Below are 17,680 nucleotides of genomic sequence, written 5' to 3' on the forward strand. Positions count from 1 at the left end.
ACTCTCTGTTGGTGTGATTGTAACAGGACGGTATTTTCTGGTACATCTCTTGCGCTGTTGCGTAAAGGCTCGCCTCTGGCGGGCCAATGAATGAAGATAGCTTGAAAAAGATCGCCCATTATATCTAATTTGGTTCGCAAGATTCCATGGAGTGGAAACAATTGTCAAACAAGCAAACAGAACAGGCGACATCTTGGGACAACGGATAAATAAAATGCACTGGTTACATAACATATGGAATTATATAGAACGAATCAGTAATGCTAACTAATTTATAAAAGATTGTTCGAGTCCATCAAAGCTAGTTGCAGCGACAAATTTGTACTGTAGGGTGTTCTTCATCGTGTGGACAATGCTTGAGGTCATACAATGTTGAACTCGCTGTTTTGTGGGATCACCCCGATCCATCTTATTCATGGGAACTGTTCTGAAGTGACTAGAAGCACGTGGAAGTCATCTGGTCAAGGTCATGTACAAAAAGAAACCTTTGGCCTTCTCGAGATTGACGGGGAGGATTATTTGGTCACTACGATAGTGGGGTGGTTGAGAGATCAGGATATCAAGCAATGACAAGTACATGAAGTTAACTCAGTGCACGAATGGCCGAGAGTCAGGCACGCACATAGCTGTGCAGAAGTGAAGCCTTTAAGGCACACTAGAACCAAATTACCGCGTGTTCGAATCCCATATTAGACTTCTGATTCTGTGTACCATGCTCGTGTTTTTGTGGTCTTCAAATCACCAAAGTGGAATGGCTAGTGAAATTCCATGGGGTCATTGTGTAAATACATCACTCTCTCCGACTTCTTAAGATATAATACTCTTTCAAATCAAGCAAAATTATGACCAGATAGAAATGTTCATTATATTGGTAGCTTAATGATGAATCCCGTATCTACATTTGAATTTCGGGCTGGTGACTTTCAGCAATATTCAGGAAACATTTGGAAACTAGTTCGCACATTGCTTCATCCGGCTGACCATCTTCTTTTCCGACGGATGACAAACATAAAAGAAGAAGAAAGCAATGATATTTACTGTTTATTCCCACCACGACCCAAAACCAACTCCTCCCGTTCAAGCAGACAGAGGTGGACACAAGCGAAACATAGCAGGTGGTGGTTGGGGAGAGCAGGAAGAATGGGTAGGAATGACGTGTGTTGGCAGTAGGGGTGGGGATTTGCAAAAGTCATGGTTAGTGCGTATTAGGTGAGTGAGTTTAGTTTTACGCCGCTTTTTAAAGCAATATTCCGGCAATATCACGGGGGTAGGTGTGGATGTTTTAACGGCTTTAACAAAATGCAGCCAGACTGGTGACATCTTGAACACCCATGACCGTGTCTGTCGTTTCTTTTGTACTTGTTAGAGCGTGGATTTGATACGATACGTGAACTAATTAACGTGTGAAATATGCGACTGTGAACATGTGAATATGTCACCGTATTGTATTTATTCATTGAGACAACTGTATTGTCTATTTAGAAGTAGATGGTGATTTCTGTAAAGGGCGGTATTTTACAGACTACCACCATTGACGTGTCACGGTACCTGTACTGAATGACACGGTGGGATAGTTACGGTGCACCTCCCAGTATGCAGAATGTTACGGTGTATCCCTACACCTCCCTTTATGATCCCGTTCCCCCCACCGCCCCCATCACCACCCACCACCACGGTCACCATTTAACACGCTGCCACCCGTTGATCAGATGTAACACCACGCCCCCTGTGGTCACCATGTTACACCATGCCACCTGTTGGCGTCAGATGTCAAACCACGCCACCTGGTGATCAGATGTAATACCCCGTCACCTGTTGGACATGTGTAATTCCCTGTCACCTGTTCGTCACCATGTAACACGTCAACTGATGATCAGATGTGACACCTTGCCACCTGTTGGTCGTCATCATCTAACATCACGTCACTTGCTGGTCAGCAGTAACACGCCAACCGATTGTCAGATGTAATAACCCGCTTCTAAGTGATCAGATGTAACACACCGCCACCGGTTGGTTACCAGAAACACGCCATCTGGTGGTAAGATGTAACACCCCGCCATCTGGTGGTCAAATGTAACATTCCGCCATCTTGTGGTCACGATGTAACACGCCACTTGGTTGACACAGTGGAAAAGCCCTCCATCTGATCGCCATGTGACAACCTGCACCACCGTGCTGATATCTTGTCATACAAACATCACATGAGCAGTCATCGAGACAACACTTTCCGTACTGACGTACAAATACAAAGGATATTGTCTGATTGAATTGTTCAATACAAATGACTAAACGAACGAAACGTGGCATAAATGAAAATGTAAATACAAACATACAAAGGTACAATTGTGACTAACGTTTACGTTTAATTTGCCATCACTGAGAATATCGTAATAGCATTATCTGCAATATCTGCAATCATCAGTCTTCAGAGAAATTATGGCTGCTTAATATTTAATATCTGTCCTGTTGTCTCATAAAAAATGTAACTCATGTTGTTTAAATCCATACATCTTTCTGTACGGAACAAACCGTTGCTACGGCAACAACAATGACACTTGTTACAGAAAAAACGTCAATAATGTGTTACCTTCAGATCGACAAAATACGTTGATTTTTTTGGTTCAAGGACATCTTTTCAGGCTATCAGGTTTCAAAAGCACATTAGCGTCAGCGTTTGCAAACATCTGAACATACCTATTGCATGACAAGAAAAGGAAATAGGAAGATAATCCTCGTTTTTACAACGTGTCATGCTGTGGGCGAAGAAGAAAGCTCTCGTCTTCAAGTAAGTAAGACATGTTTTCCACAATAACAACTGGATACTCTGTTGGCTTTGAAGCGAGCAATAAGCCTCTTCAGTGTCATTTAAACCTTTTCTTGATACTTAACAGTGAATAATATTACTTCTTGCGAGCCGCTTAAATTTTTTAAAATTACCGTAGATGTTCAGATAAAAATATCCAAACCATCATCGATATCCTCAATGGATTCCTGAGTAAATACTAAAAGACGAATTTTCAGAGTTATTAATGGACGTTTCTGTCTTGAAATCAATATGCACGTTAAACAAGTCGCGATGAGGAATATCAATGCTTTGATCCTATGTCTTTTATCTCTGGCAGGCTAAAAATCTCTCTAATGCTCTGTAATTACATGTACAATACGGTGCATTGTCGGATAAAATGAATTTGATGAGAGAAAGAAAGATGTTGAAGAAATTTAAAACCGCGTGTAGTTTGCATAAACTCTTCAGTGATGATGTAGACTGTTGTACAAAGGGGAACGAATGCTTGACGGACATAAATTTGACATGATGGCACTTGAAGGTTTCAAATGAAGCAGATACATTTTTGTTTTAACAAACTCATGTAATGAAACAAACAATTCAGTCCTGATTAAGTCCCTGTGGCCTTGAGGTACCAAGGAACAAGATCTTCAGATCAACGTGCTGTTGTTTCGTAAAAAATGCAAGATCAGACTTGCCCTTTGTTTGATGTTGTGACCAGAAATAATGTGCAAGATCAGCACACTCAGGATTAAATGAAATATCTAAGGATGTGTTTTGATAAGGAGAGGACAATGAGACAAGTCTGATCGTGCACCTCGTATAACGCTTCCTTGTCTATAATCACTGTCATAATTGTATTATGCCACTGACTCTACTCCAATGTCCAATGCAACCGTACATACACCATAAATCCAAGTCATTTATGTGGTGTCCTTGAGAAATCTCTCCATGTGCAACAATTTGTTGATGTCTCATTTTTGCCTTCGAGAAGTTGACCAAGCACCAACCATACATACACTATGGTGTCTTGTCAGATCACCGAGTCGCAGGTGCTACGATCGTGCACAGGAATTTCAAGCACCTTCAGGAAAATAATCAGAAGCACTGGTTTGTCAAGCATCAGCTGGTTGGTCATCGCATGCTGGAGACTTGGATATGTTGAGACTAAATGCGATATGTTATCTCACGAAGGACACAGATCGACAGCCAGGGAGACTTGTGTCCTTGTGCAGGGCGTAGCGGAGGGTGAAGTCGGAAGAGGCTAGACAGCTAGCAGCGGGGTGGGGGGAGGCAGGTATGAAGAGGTGGGTGGGAGTCCAGCTATTTGCGCCCCAGGTGTAGTGGCCGTCGGCCCCCTGTTAACTGTGACGATTTGCAGTATTGCCGGAGCTCTGAGTAAGAACACCTGTGGTAACAACATTCGCAGGTGATTCCCTGTTCGCCGAATGAGCTTGTGCTTCGTTTACTAAGATAGGCGAGAGCATCCCTTTTTCCTAAAATAATATCTTTTATTCTGTTTTTACTATCTGAAATGAAAAGAAACACAATGATGACATGTTATTGACATTATCCTTCTTAAACAATGTTATTGAAGTTATTTTAAATTATTCGATTCCGGCGTAATCATTAGAATATATGCAAAATGAATTCAGTCACTGACAAGATCACCTTATGTAAAAACTTCACGTGCCCGATATTTTTTGTTTTTAGTCGCGAAGTCGAATTGAACTGAATTCGATTTTTCATCAGTGAAGTGTATAAAGAATAGAGACTACGGAAAGCAGGCTCTGAGAATGTCGGCTGTGGTATTACAGACACTAAAAGAAACACACCAGACCCCCCAACCCTCCCCCACCCTACGCACCAAGTCTGCAGCAGTTCTAAATCTAGATTTCTTTAGTTTCAGGTTCTTCTGCGCTCCTCCCTGCAGTATATCAATACACAGTTTTACAAGAACAGACATTTTGCTTCCCCATACCTTCGTCACTCCGCTTCCGGAACCACTTCTCGGTGTAGCCCCCGTACACCCGACACACGAGGTCCAGCACATCAGGAAGACGTGACCCACAGATCCCTTGTGGTCCCTCCCTCTTTGTCTCTAGTGAACACGAGTGTTCCCAGTCTCCCAGCACCCAGCCGACGTGCAGAAATAGAACACCCAGGAATACGAGGGGGCACCTTCCTGTCTTCAGCCCTTCCATTCCGCCTTGTACTGAGCAAGCGGACAAAGGCACCTGCAACAGTGAATTTTAAATTAACCATATTCATCATTTGGGTTTACTTTTCTTTCAATAAAACAGCAACTTTGCGTATGCGTACATACAAGTAAGTGGACGGGCCTGGTAATGTGTGTTGCGTTGTCTAAAATTGTTACATAATTTAAAGAGGGTATTCTTCATGGGGTGGCATTGAATCATGGCTTCGGGATCATACACGACGGTAGAGACGGCTCTGATGCAACACGGATGCATTGCCGGATATCATATCTCCACTGCACACGTATGTGTGAGGCCTTGTATGAACTCGTGCGCTTATGGTGCTGTATTACACATGTATTGATGTTTGGATTAAATGAAATCAAGGTGAAATTATCCTACAACAAAGAAATGTTAAAAGTTAATAATTCTATCATAAACTTAAATAGGTTTAAAAATCTCAAGCTACTACTAAATACGTACACAATTGTGCAAAAAATTAAATTGCAACGGCGGTGTAAAATATGCCAGTTTAGTTTTATGCCGCACACCGCAATATTCCACATATACTCTTAAAAAGTAGGGGATAATGAACTTTCAATTTGGATAGGAAGTGTAAATGTTAACCATCGTTTCAAGGACAGACATCTAAAGAACGCACCACCATGTCTCTCTATTACCACCCCTAAACTAAACGCATGATATGCACGTGCATAACGCAATAGCCCCATACTTGTGCATGAGGTCTCTTTCTCGATTTTGACTTTTTTTCAAGAAGGTCGAGAATTCACTTAGAGCCTTCATTTTGACACTCATCTTGCATCAAACATTTGTTAGTATTTGTTTCTAGTCGTTTGTTTTAAAATGAAAATCGTATACATGCAAATTACATGCCATACATCAATCATCTTTTAAAAGCGACTACATTCCAAATAGCCATGGTTGTAAGAAATCTCCTAAATCTGCGATAAATCTCCTAAATATTTTTAATCGTAAATAATAAAATGAAGATCCCCTACATGTGTCAAGTAAGTCCGCCAGCCTGATCACCCTATCCCGTTAGTCGCCTATTAAAGACAGCATGGGTTACTGAAGATCAGTTCTAGCCCTGATCTACTATACCAGTGGTAATAACTATAATATGCTACAAACAATAACAGGAACACCCTGATATTTTATAGTCATATAGTAACAGTACATTGAAGAATGAGTAAGGAAAATGCAACTTTATTAGCCTGTCGTACAGACCCTGAAGTATATATATCCAAGAAAGCCCACGCAGGTCTAGAAAATGTGGCAAGTCTAGATTTGACGAAAGTCTCTGGGCTCCATTTCATTATATTATTTTTTTTCACTATGAACGTTTTTAGTAAAATATGTCCATTTCAGAGACTAACTGTTAGTCTACAACTTTGTTTGCTTAATGAGCACTTAAAACGACATGTTAGAACATACAGCAAAGCAAATTGAATCATTACGGAGTGAAATGAAACATTGTCAAAAACAACGAAAAACAAGGGTGCTGAGATACTCGAGCACCATGTTTGATTCCAAAGCCCAAACACAGCAAGCTCGGCTACAAAATTATAGGGTGTTCTCATACTTTTTGTTTGTAGTATATTTACATGGTAGTAATGGTGACCACACTTGAAAAACTAAACTGGATATTCAAGGTGTACATAATGATCTTCATACAACCACTGTACTTGATATGATGGTAGAGATATGGCTTGCCGCCTTACATTATCCAAATACCTTTGAGAATATTCATAATATGCTTGATTCGTTATAGCTGCTCTGGAGCCGTGAAGGTCCGGGGTAGAATAGGCCTTCAGCAACCCATGCTTGCCATGAAAGGACTATGGTTGTCGTAAGAGGCGACTAATGGGATTGGGTGGTCAGGCCCACTGACTTGGTTGACACGTCATCGGTTCTCAGTTGCGCAGATCAATGTTTATGCCGTTGATCACTGGATTGTCTGGTCCAGCCTCGATTATTTACTGATCGCCGCCATATTGCTGAGTGCGGTGTAAAACTAAACTCACTCACTCACTCACTCATTGCAGCTGTTCTGAAAGATTCCATATCATGTTTCACTCAAAACCAGCCATTGCTACACTACCCCGACTATTACACAGTAATACATTCCTGACAACTGTCTAAGGTTGTGAAAGTTTGTAGATGTAAACCTACTTTGTCATGATCAAGAAGTCATTCTTAATTTAAACCCCCAAAGAGCATGTGACATGCTCTTGAGACTTAAACATCATACTAGGTACGTTTCTGAACTCAGCGTTTCGTCGAGAATCATTTATCGTCCAATACATCAAGATATGAATAACCATTTGTTGTTTGCTTCAGTCTCCATTTGAATGATTTTCACATCAGGAAGAAAATAGAAACTTAAATTCACGATGAACTGTATGACAAATAGTATCATTTCGTACATTAGAAATTGAATACAATACAAAGGGTGAAGACCATTCTCGTGTTAATATGCCCTGGATAGAAGACCCGTTATATAGAATTTGACATTCAAGCTCGCTGCTCACTCACTCTATTTGTCAGGTCACTCGATGACAAAATCTGTGAAGAAATGGCATTTTTTATGGACAACAGCTTCTTCTTAATGCTTATCTGATGAAGGAACAGGAATTGGCTCTGAAACATGGTATGAAGAATAAAAAGAAGCTATTATCGAGAAAACGTGCCATGTGTTCACGTTCGTCCAAGTTCTAAATGACTTTCAAGAACGCCGGAACCTATGTCTCCAGAAGCAGAAGGCATATAAGTTTACCCCTATTGACCTACAGGACTACAACACCTTTGGGACATTTTCCAGCTGCCGGGTGAATGTCCTAAACGTTAGCGAGACGTGCACCGATTACCTGAAAGATTGGATAAACGTTTCAATAATTAACGCTTGCGACGAATCGTTATTAGATGAGAGAGAGAGAAACACGAAGCACTTCGGTTTCATGGTGAGTCTTATACTACAGTGTACCATCCTCTTCGTTGCTTTCCCTGTTTGTATTGCCAAACGGAATAAAAATGGTGTACTTACGCTTTGGCCTTCCTAGTCATTTCTGTCTTGCTTTTAATGACAAACCGAATATTCTCTAATGTTGGATTTTACACTTTGGTCTCACCCATCTTTCTTTTCCTGCGTTTAATACCAAACTGAATACAAACAGTGTATTTACATTTTGGTGTCAATTATTTACATGTCGTCTTCCTCTGCATTTCTTTTATTGCTTTTAATACCCAAAGAATACAAACAATTTGTTTACGCCTCTCGGGCACCTCTCGTTTTGGAAAATGTTTGCTTTTTCTGAACACATTAACATATTTTTTTCATTTTCAAATGAAGACTGAAAGCTATTTGGTATGGATTATTCTATCACATGGCGACATTAATGGACATTAAAATGTAAAACGTCAACGCCAGGGAATTAATATCCATTATATGAAGAAACAAATTCTACTTGGCATAAAAGATATGATCCACGTGTTATGAAAAGCTCTTTTTCAAGAACATAGATCTTCCCTGTCGCCCATTGGATTATAATGACAATAATTAGTGTTGGATTGAATTACGTATTTGATGCAATGGATTTAGGCAAAACATGGTACAAGATTAGTGTTAGAAATACACAGCATACATCACAAAGTGGAATAGATATAGACACCATGGAGCTGATTACTGGATCATAAAGAAATTGTGGTTCAAACCAGTGCTTAATCCTTTGACTCGTCAGGCTGATAAAACCCGTTATTCATATACTGCAGGCCGGAAAGGTTGACCGCTGTGTTCATCTTCTTCGGTTTTCAATATAGGTGATAAACATTAGACCATTAATTTTGACAACCATACATCACACAGTTATTAATGTTTTAATGTTTGTTCGGGCTGTTTTAGATGTTTTCTGTCTTACTTTTTTCGGGTCGGGGGATGGGGGAGGAAGGTGTGATGTGTGATGTAAAAATCGTACACATGCTCATTTCAAGCCTCACGCCTACCACCTTTCAAGAACGATTACTACTACGGCCATGAGGAAGTGCACGTGGGGTTACACTCTCAAAACATTCATTACTGTATACATGATTACTTCGATGTGTCTTCTAATTCTTCCAATCGTACTAGTATGGTGGTTGAAGAGTATTGCTTAAATACTGCTGAGCGCGGCATTAAACGAATGATAAACGAATAACAACAAAATATTCAGGTGCAGCTGAAGGTGGTTGGCGTATGTCTGTGCTAGACAGCATGGCCTCTCGAGCAACACAGCAACGTCAATGTCTAAATGATACAATGCGATATACTGCACCGTCTTAAGTACATTCACTACAACAGGAAGCTGTGTGATGTCGGCATTTGATCAGTAACAAAAGCGAAAATACATTTTTATACGGACAAGTCTCAAATCATTTAGGTAATGGTGACGTATTTTGTGCATTCTACGCAAGTACTAGGACGTATCTTAGATATGTTGGTTGATCTTTCCAACTGTCTTAGCTTTGAAGACAAAGAACTGTAAAAACGATTCATATATCACAAGATCATAGCATGAGTCACCCTTTAATTCACGGTAATGCTTGTCTACACAATGATGCCTTGGCTACATACTGTTTAAATCAGTAGTAGACACATGGGAGGAAAGTGCATGTGGAACCCGACATACATGTATGCAGTCCGAATTTCCCACTTGTCAGACCGATAGCAATGGTCTGATGTTTCGGTGAAATGAAACTGTCCCAGTAACTGACAACGTCTTTCACCGTTCCATAAGGCTTTCACCGTAGGGTCATAGATCAGTTTGTTCTATTGTATGTTCGGTTGAGCTTCCGTCACCTTTCTTGCTGGCCCCTATGTTTCTCCTTGGACATTTTCATTTTCGATGTTAAAGTATGCTGAGTCATTCCTTCCTGGATGTCAGGTGACACATGAGTGGACTATAAACAGACATGAGTTTTCTGCCCCGTCAAATTATGATACCGGGTTATGATCAGGAGTTCTGGATTCTGTAATAAAAGTCGGTAGTCAGTCGGTAGTCCAAATGCCATAACGCGTCAAGATGTGTAAGATTTCGAATCCTAGGCAACGTCATCTCATGCCCTTCACGAAATGTGATTTATAATAATAGGGCCCTTAAAAGTCCCGGGGTATAGCAGCCCATGCTTGCCATACAAGGCGACTATGCTTGTCGTAGGAAGCGACTAATCTTGATCAGGCTCGGTGACTTGGTTGACACGTCATCGGTTCCCAATTACGCAGACCAATGCTCATGCTATTGATCACTGGATTGTCTGGTCCAGCCTCTATTATTGACAGATGTATTGACATTTAGCGGGAGTATTTGCGAGTGGCGCGTAAAGCTAAACTCACTCACTCACTGTAATAGTAAATCCTTCAAAGAAGAGCTTTAGAATCAGATAACAAACGCTTTGATGAATCACTTGCTTGGACCGACATATCAGAGATTTCATTTGAGATAAGATATTACTTAAGGACAGTTCATGTAGTTTATTAGATGATACGTGTGTCAACCAAACGAGAGCCGTATTCAAACAACACAGCCTTAGTGTTCCAAAGGACGGCTATTGGACCACTGCATCACGTGACTGGGGTGTTCGTTTATATGAAGTCCTTTGCCTGGATGAAGTCGACTTGACTGAAAAGTGAAACATGCGGCGTCCATTTTCCTGTTCTGAACGAGTCTGTTCCCATTTGTAACTGTCAGAGGGTGAGTTTGCAAGCAAGTGAATATGAAGTATGTAATTTAACAAAACTGACCAACACCTTGGTGACACAAGCACAGAATGATGACGTGGCTCGCACAGAATGATGACGTGGTTCGCACAGTATGATGACGTGGCTCGGTCCTGTTGTAACAGTCTTCGCCATGGTCATGGCTATAACTCTGCGATCTACTCATGGGAAGATGCAGTGTATGTAGAGGGGGTCATGAACAACGTATTTATCTTACCGAACACCTCAATGTTAATTCTGATCTCTATGAAGCTTGGGTATTTGATCGTATACTTCAGCCAACCTGTGTGAATCAAACGATTCGATTCTAGCATCTTGCTGTTTTTCTCGCTGGTATTTTCTTAGTAAAGTCACCGCGGTGTAATTCCCCTTCTTAATATTCGCATGTACTACACTGGAACGTTTTGTCAAAATTTATTTATTGGAATGCGAGTCAAAACTTATCGTAGTCATCGCGGGATTTTGGAGACAACAAAAGAAAAACAGATTTAGATTTATCTCCCTTCTATCGATTTGCATTCGCGAAAACATCGGTAATTTTTGTGCATTATGCCTGATTCAATGGTATTCGAGATGAAGAAGTATCGCCACGAAGTACCGAATGAGTTGCCATTGGCAGCGGGGTATATTGCAATGTACCCCGCATGTAAGAGGGATACACTGAAAATAACTGAAGAGCGCTTAGCCAGCCAAAAAACATGTATGTGTGAGGTAAGCTAATGGCACTTGTAACATTCATAATATACCTGTATACACTTCCATGCCAACACGCTAGCGTCAGACCTTGCCGTTTTCTTCTGATAAAAGCAAAGAATTAATTATTTACGTCACTGAATGTATTTTTTACAGAAATGTGATGAGAAGATTCGTGAGAATCACGGGAAGTATTGGTACTTTGAAATATTACGCCTGCATCCTACAAGCTGTCCGAACCCGTGAAGATCGAAGTTGCAATTGATCTTCAGCAACAGAAGCGAGAAAGCGACGAACGGACTTGGCTGACACACAGCACCGTAGCTCATGCTGTTGACCACATGCTTGTCTGGCCCAGACACAGTTGTTAGGGACCGTCGCCATAAATTTAGAATAGTGCTATGAGTGGGGTTAAATAACAAACTAAACAAAGAGTAAAAGTACAGTACATAACGACTCGCTAGAATATTCGATATAGTGGGCGATATACAAGACCTTTACGAGATGCACATCTTGATTTATCAACAAAACATACAGAAATTATGCACTTCACCCAAGTGAACGCAGATATGGTAATCGAAGCTATAGTCGTATTCATCACGGCATTGATCAGTCTGACGTGATCAATCACATTCATTTGTGCGCTGATGCATATTTTGTCATGCAGAAAATGATGTAAGCGATCGAATATGATTTAGAGTTGATGTTCTCCGTCATGAGATACAGAAATGAAAAACGACTAAACGTATACTGTGGTAAATGATCCCATTGTTAATAGTATTCATATAGGGATATTTATATCTGGATAAATTTATGAATTGATCATTTATGACATTTATCAGTGTACAATAATTTGTCATTCTCAACTCCCGTGGGAGTATACAACCCAAGCTACCTAAGGTCACATTACCATCTCATTCTAACGGGTACCCGGGAGGATTACATGTCTTGTCCTTTAAGGAGATTTGTGTGCAGCTGTATAAATCGATATTTTTCTGACAAGTTAAAATAGCAAAAGAGGAAGGTGTTCAAGATCTGAATGACGTCGGGATTCCACGTGAAGCCAAAATGATCTCATTCTCTGCGTGACAGTCGGGTGGCCTAGGGGTTAAATCGTTTTATCGTCACGCCGAAGACCCGGGTCCAATATGGGTATAGTGTGTGAGGTCCATTTTTGTTGTCTCCCGATCTGATATTGCTGGAATACTGCTAAGCGCGACATAGAAGCTAAATTCACACTCATTATAGTTGTAACGCACACTGTCATAGTTAAGAGATACACCGTCGCTACTGACAGGCAATAACACGTTGTTGTCTAGAGAATCACCGTTATAATGGCGTATGGTCTCAGGTATCCATATGATGCTTAGTCGTGGTGTTTTTAACCCGTTCACTCAGACATTCTTTCCCCCAAAGTGGTCATTCTGGCTCCTTGAAAGCACGCTGTAGGAATTGGACGTTTTTGCAATGAATGTCGACGTTTCGTTGGTCCCTTAAACAAGGAAATCCAGAAATATACATCTATAATTCATTATCACAGTGGCGTCGAGTGTTCTGGTATTGTTGCAGTTTAATATAGACCATGCTTGTAATATATTGATAAACCATTATCGATTTGTCGAAAACTTTCTATTGTTCGGTAATCGTAGATTAATTACCATTTTCAGTGAAAGTAAGTCGCTTCTATTTTGATAAGCGTCTCACTGTTAGCATATCGACCGTATTGAGGGTAAGCAGTCCTTTCCATGCCAGGAGCAAGAAGAACGCATGTCACGCAGCCGTGTTAATTAAACCACCAAACGATGAGTAAATTAGTCGTCAACCTGGTCGATGGTTACATCAAGCGCACTGCGCATGAGCATGAAAGCCAGGGGCACACGTGAGATCTATAAATACCACAATTCCAGTATTTGGGTTTCCGGGGCATCTTGACAATGATGGCGCGATCTATTTTGAGTGGCCCCGTTGGTTACTAATCTAATAAATGCTTGTCGAGTGATCAAGTGACCACCGTGGTGAAGGATATCAAGGGCAGATAAACGTTCTCCCTCTGATCCGATTTTCGCAACGTGGGCGACGAAACATCATCGACCACCATAGTCCGACCATTGTCAGTAGTAGTTATGGATGCTCTATCTAAGTCTTTGCACTTCCTTGTGTCGTTTCCGTGTCTGGAAGACACAAACCGATGATAGTACGATTTCCGTTTTAGGACACTGTGACATACAGAATAACCCGATATGACTGTAAGGGTCAACGCCAGATTATTCCTTCTATGTGGCGCTTGTCTGTAAAAAATAGTCTTGCCCAGACAATTTACAATTAACAGCATAAGCATTGATCAACGCAGTTTAGATACGATAACAAATGTCATACAAGTCAGCGCTTTTAACGCATGGATTGCTGAAGAACAATGATCTTCAAGAGTTCCTCGATACTGGATCCACTATGTGTAGGGGGCGGTGGGGTAGCCAACTGGTAAAAGCGTTCGTTCGTCACGCCGAAGACCTGTGTTTGATTCCCCCCATGGGTACCACATTTCTGTTGTTTCCCGACGTGATATTGCTGAAATGTTGATGACAGCGGCGTAAAACTAAACACTCACTCACTCCACCGTGCATAAAAGGCATTAGGAATATAGTAAAAAAAAAGAAAAGGAAAAAAAAAAAGGTATGGCACCTGGTGTTGGTGGTCAGATAGACTGTCTTACCGGATTCTCCCGTCATTCACACAGCAATAATTATTGCGTGGCACACATAAGTGAACATCATTCCCAAAGTACAGTAAGACCGAGGTAAAACGGTATCCTGATTGTCCGTTCAATTACGATCTATACCGCTCTCGTGTTTTGAGATACCAAGCCGTGGTATTCTAAATATACCCACCCCAGACATATCATACTCCAAGCCGATCAGTTCTAGTTTCAGCCCCTTACACCAAGCGTTAAGGTTCAGGCAGGGTAACACGCTAAGTTCATATTACAGTAATGTGACCAAGGAATTCAAACTTAGATCTTCTCTCCTCCGAACAGACTTTTTTCACTGAGTGCGAATGAGTGACGTTTTACGCCGCTTTTAGCAGTATTCCCGTAATATCACTGAGGGGAACACCAGGGCTCTACACACTGTACCCGGGAATTGAACCCGGGTCTTCAGCGTGTCGAGCGAAAAGGCAAACGACTTGGTTACCTCACCGCCCCCTACGAATAGTGGATCTACTATCGAGGAACACATGGCCTTCACATATTTTACCAGTGTGCAGAATCGAACCCGGTAAACGGTCAAGACATTGGTGGGAGTCATGCACGTGATGGTTAGAATACGCGTTGATCATAGCTAGGTGTCTATAGACTTGATACATGTTAGTTGATGGTGTTTTTAAGTAAGGTCAGGCTGCGACTGCGATTGGTAACGCTACACAATCAGCAACATAGGGAGAACAACGATGCAGTCGATGATTGTGAAAGATCGATACTTGTTCTGATCAATTTAAGGTTAATCTGATCTAGTGCAACAGTTGCTATTTGGGGAGTGATGAGTCATGGAACAGAACAGACTCCGACCTGAATAGTTAACAAGTTGAGATGAACACGATGTGTGAACAGTAATGGCTGAGAGGGTCAAGAAGTTCCTCTTGCGACGGTAGTTGGAACGACACGTCAATGTTTGCCGACTTCTTTGCCAGGAGAAGAAACGAAGCGAAAGGATAAATGACGAATCAGAGCTATATATCACCACTTTCAAGTGGGATTCTATTTGCTGTTGATGCCGTTGCCTTTCCCTTGTCCGGTTCATTAAAGCTTTTTTACTTTATGGTATTGAAGACCTACATGTTCCGTACCTGCCCACGCATTTCCAGTGGCGTCCGTTTAACCGTTAGGGTCTTCACATACAACACAACATAGATCAGACAAGAAGATGCGGAATTGGTCTGAGAAAATAAACTGTATTGATTTCAAAGTGGAATTGATGAAGCGAATATCAGAGGGTTGGTGTCTCGGTAAACGACGTCACGTCTTGCAGTGATCGAATTCTACTGTTGGAGCTTATCGAAACCGGAAGTTAGTCGATACATCCGGGTAACATCAAGAGGACCTGTGATTGTACAGAGTGGACTAATTAATATGATCAAAGGGATCAACGATTTCTGTTGACAGTCAGTACACCTTATGAGTGGAGGTGATGGGAGGGGGAATCTGTCGGAAGTCTTCATTCCCAACGTGTGCTGCTGACATAACCGGACATCACGTACGGATCGTGTGTATATCAGACACATCCTTGTTCAGCATTCTGCTGCCAAGACTTCCGGTCTAATGGTCTTTGTGCTTAGAATAATCTCATCGATTATCATTCATATGACAACTGATAGGAATGTAATAAGCACCATCTACTGGATGCTTTCAGTTTATGTGCACCGTCTCGGGAAACGGTACACACACTAACGATTCATTATGGACCAAAATTTATTCTCGGAAAGGTCGCAGACAGGTCAGCATGTGACAGAATGATACAACTGTGCTACACAAGGGTACTGACACTGCCGGCGAAAGAGAACGTAGGCGACATCAGAATCACTGTAATGTAATTAAAGAATCTACGACACCACAATTATACAGAGACGTAAAAATAGTCAAGAGTTGTTTGGAAAAACTATGAGAGGTCTCGACCGTTTATCTGCGATAAGCAGGCAGTCAGTACTAGAGAGTTCTTGGGAAGTGTGACAGGAAGGCTTCCACATCCCTGATCCTACCATTATAACTGCGTACGTTATTTATCTGCTTGAATTTTAGCACTTATGTTCTGGAAATACTTCCACAATATGACGCACACGCCAGGAGAAGCAACTCAAATGACGTCTTAATACCACTCATGTGATATCGAGTGTTTTTGTGGAATATGTGTATTACATGTAGTATTTGGCACGTTTGAACCTAAGCACTGTATATTCCACGAGTTACCAGGACTCCGTCAATTGCCAAAACCGCTGGGAAAGCTCGGTGATCTTGTGACCAACTGGAAACTATAACTATTCGACACTATCGCAGGCCGTGGACAAACTAGCAACAATACATCTTGAAAACTACAGTGATATCCAAAGTCGAAAATTCCGTCTAGCTAGAACAACAATTTAGAAAAATATGTCAAAATACCAAATATGACAGCACTAATGAACCATGTCGTTGTTTGGGGGGATCTTTTTGTTTTCGACTCGGTTTTAATGCATGAAAATCCGTTCCCGTTGTCATATACGACGATAGGCACCGTGACTAACGCTAACAAGATGCGCGATAACGTTTCGTACTTGAAGCACCGCAAGCAGATATACCTCAAAACTGTCATACTGGGGTGTGATAGTCATCTACATACAATCACATTACCAAGAGTACTCGTCAGTGTTAAAATGACGCGTAATAACTCTCCATCCTTGACATCGTTCCTGTATCTTCAGCTATGAACCCACCCCCGCCCCCGCCCACTACTACTGCTACTACTACTGCTACTACTACTACTACTGCTGCTACTACTACTACTACTACTACTACTACTACTACTACTACTACTACTACTACCAAGAAACTAGTCAAGATCCAGGATACAATTGACCTTCAGTAATCCATTAATGTCTTAAGAGGCAACTAACAAGATCGGGTGTCATCGTATCCAAATTGTGTAAATCGATGATCATGATGATGATCACTGGTTCGTCTAACCCAGACTCGATTATGTACAAACCGTCGCTGTTTGGTTGGGATAGTACGGCGTTAACAAACAGACACCACAACCAACTACTACCAACACTACTACTGACACTCCTCCTCCGCCCTTACTACTACTACTACTACTACTACTACTACTACTACTACTACTACTACTACTACAAAGGATAATAAAACCGTCGAACACAGCAGGACTAAGAGCAACAACGGTCAGACTATTACGAAACACTCAAAACTAAAATGTTTCCTAGATCTTAAAGTGTACAGAGCATGCTAGAGTTTTTGTGCAACTGTCTGAATAGGCTTTGATAAACGAGACACCTTGGACGTGCACGCACGGAAATAAGTGATTTGATCTTTGACGAGGTAAGAGCTATATGTCTGACTGCGTTGTATCGCTGCACTGTAACAGAAAACGGAAGCCAAGTTGAACGCCTGTTCAATTAAATAAAATGTGAGACCAAACTAAACAACATGAAAGTTTTTTTTCGTGGGACAGACATGAACAGTTTCACTTG

General features: G+C 41.3%; 1 protein-coding gene across 2 annotated transcripts in view; it reads right to left on the minus strand.

Annotated features, from left to right (window-relative positions):
- Positions 1-1,028: 1,028 nt before the first annotated feature.
- Positions 1,029-17,680, minus strand: part of LOC137287186 (con-Ins Im2-like) — a 79,543-nt gene continuing 62,891 nt past the window's right edge. For both annotated transcript variants that reach the window (XM_067819362.1, XM_067819361.1), the window contains exons 2-3: positions 4,767-5,022; positions 1,029-4,314 (exon numbers count right to left, since the gene is read on the minus strand). In XM_067819362.1, coding sequence (XP_067675463.1) covers positions 4,109-4,314; positions 4,767-4,989 — 429 coding nt within the window. In that variant the 5' untranslated portion in view covers positions 4,990-5,022 and the 3' untranslated portion in view covers positions 1,029-4,108. The remainder of the gene's footprint in view (positions 4,315-4,766; positions 5,023-17,680) is intronic.

Source organism: Haliotis asinina, chromosome 6 (assembly GCF_037392515.1).
Source record: "Haliotis asinina isolate JCU_RB_2024 chromosome 6, JCU_Hal_asi_v2, whole genome shotgun sequence".
Classification (NCBI taxonomy): Eukaryota; Metazoa; Mollusca; class Gastropoda; order Lepetellida; family Haliotidae; genus Haliotis; species Haliotis asinina.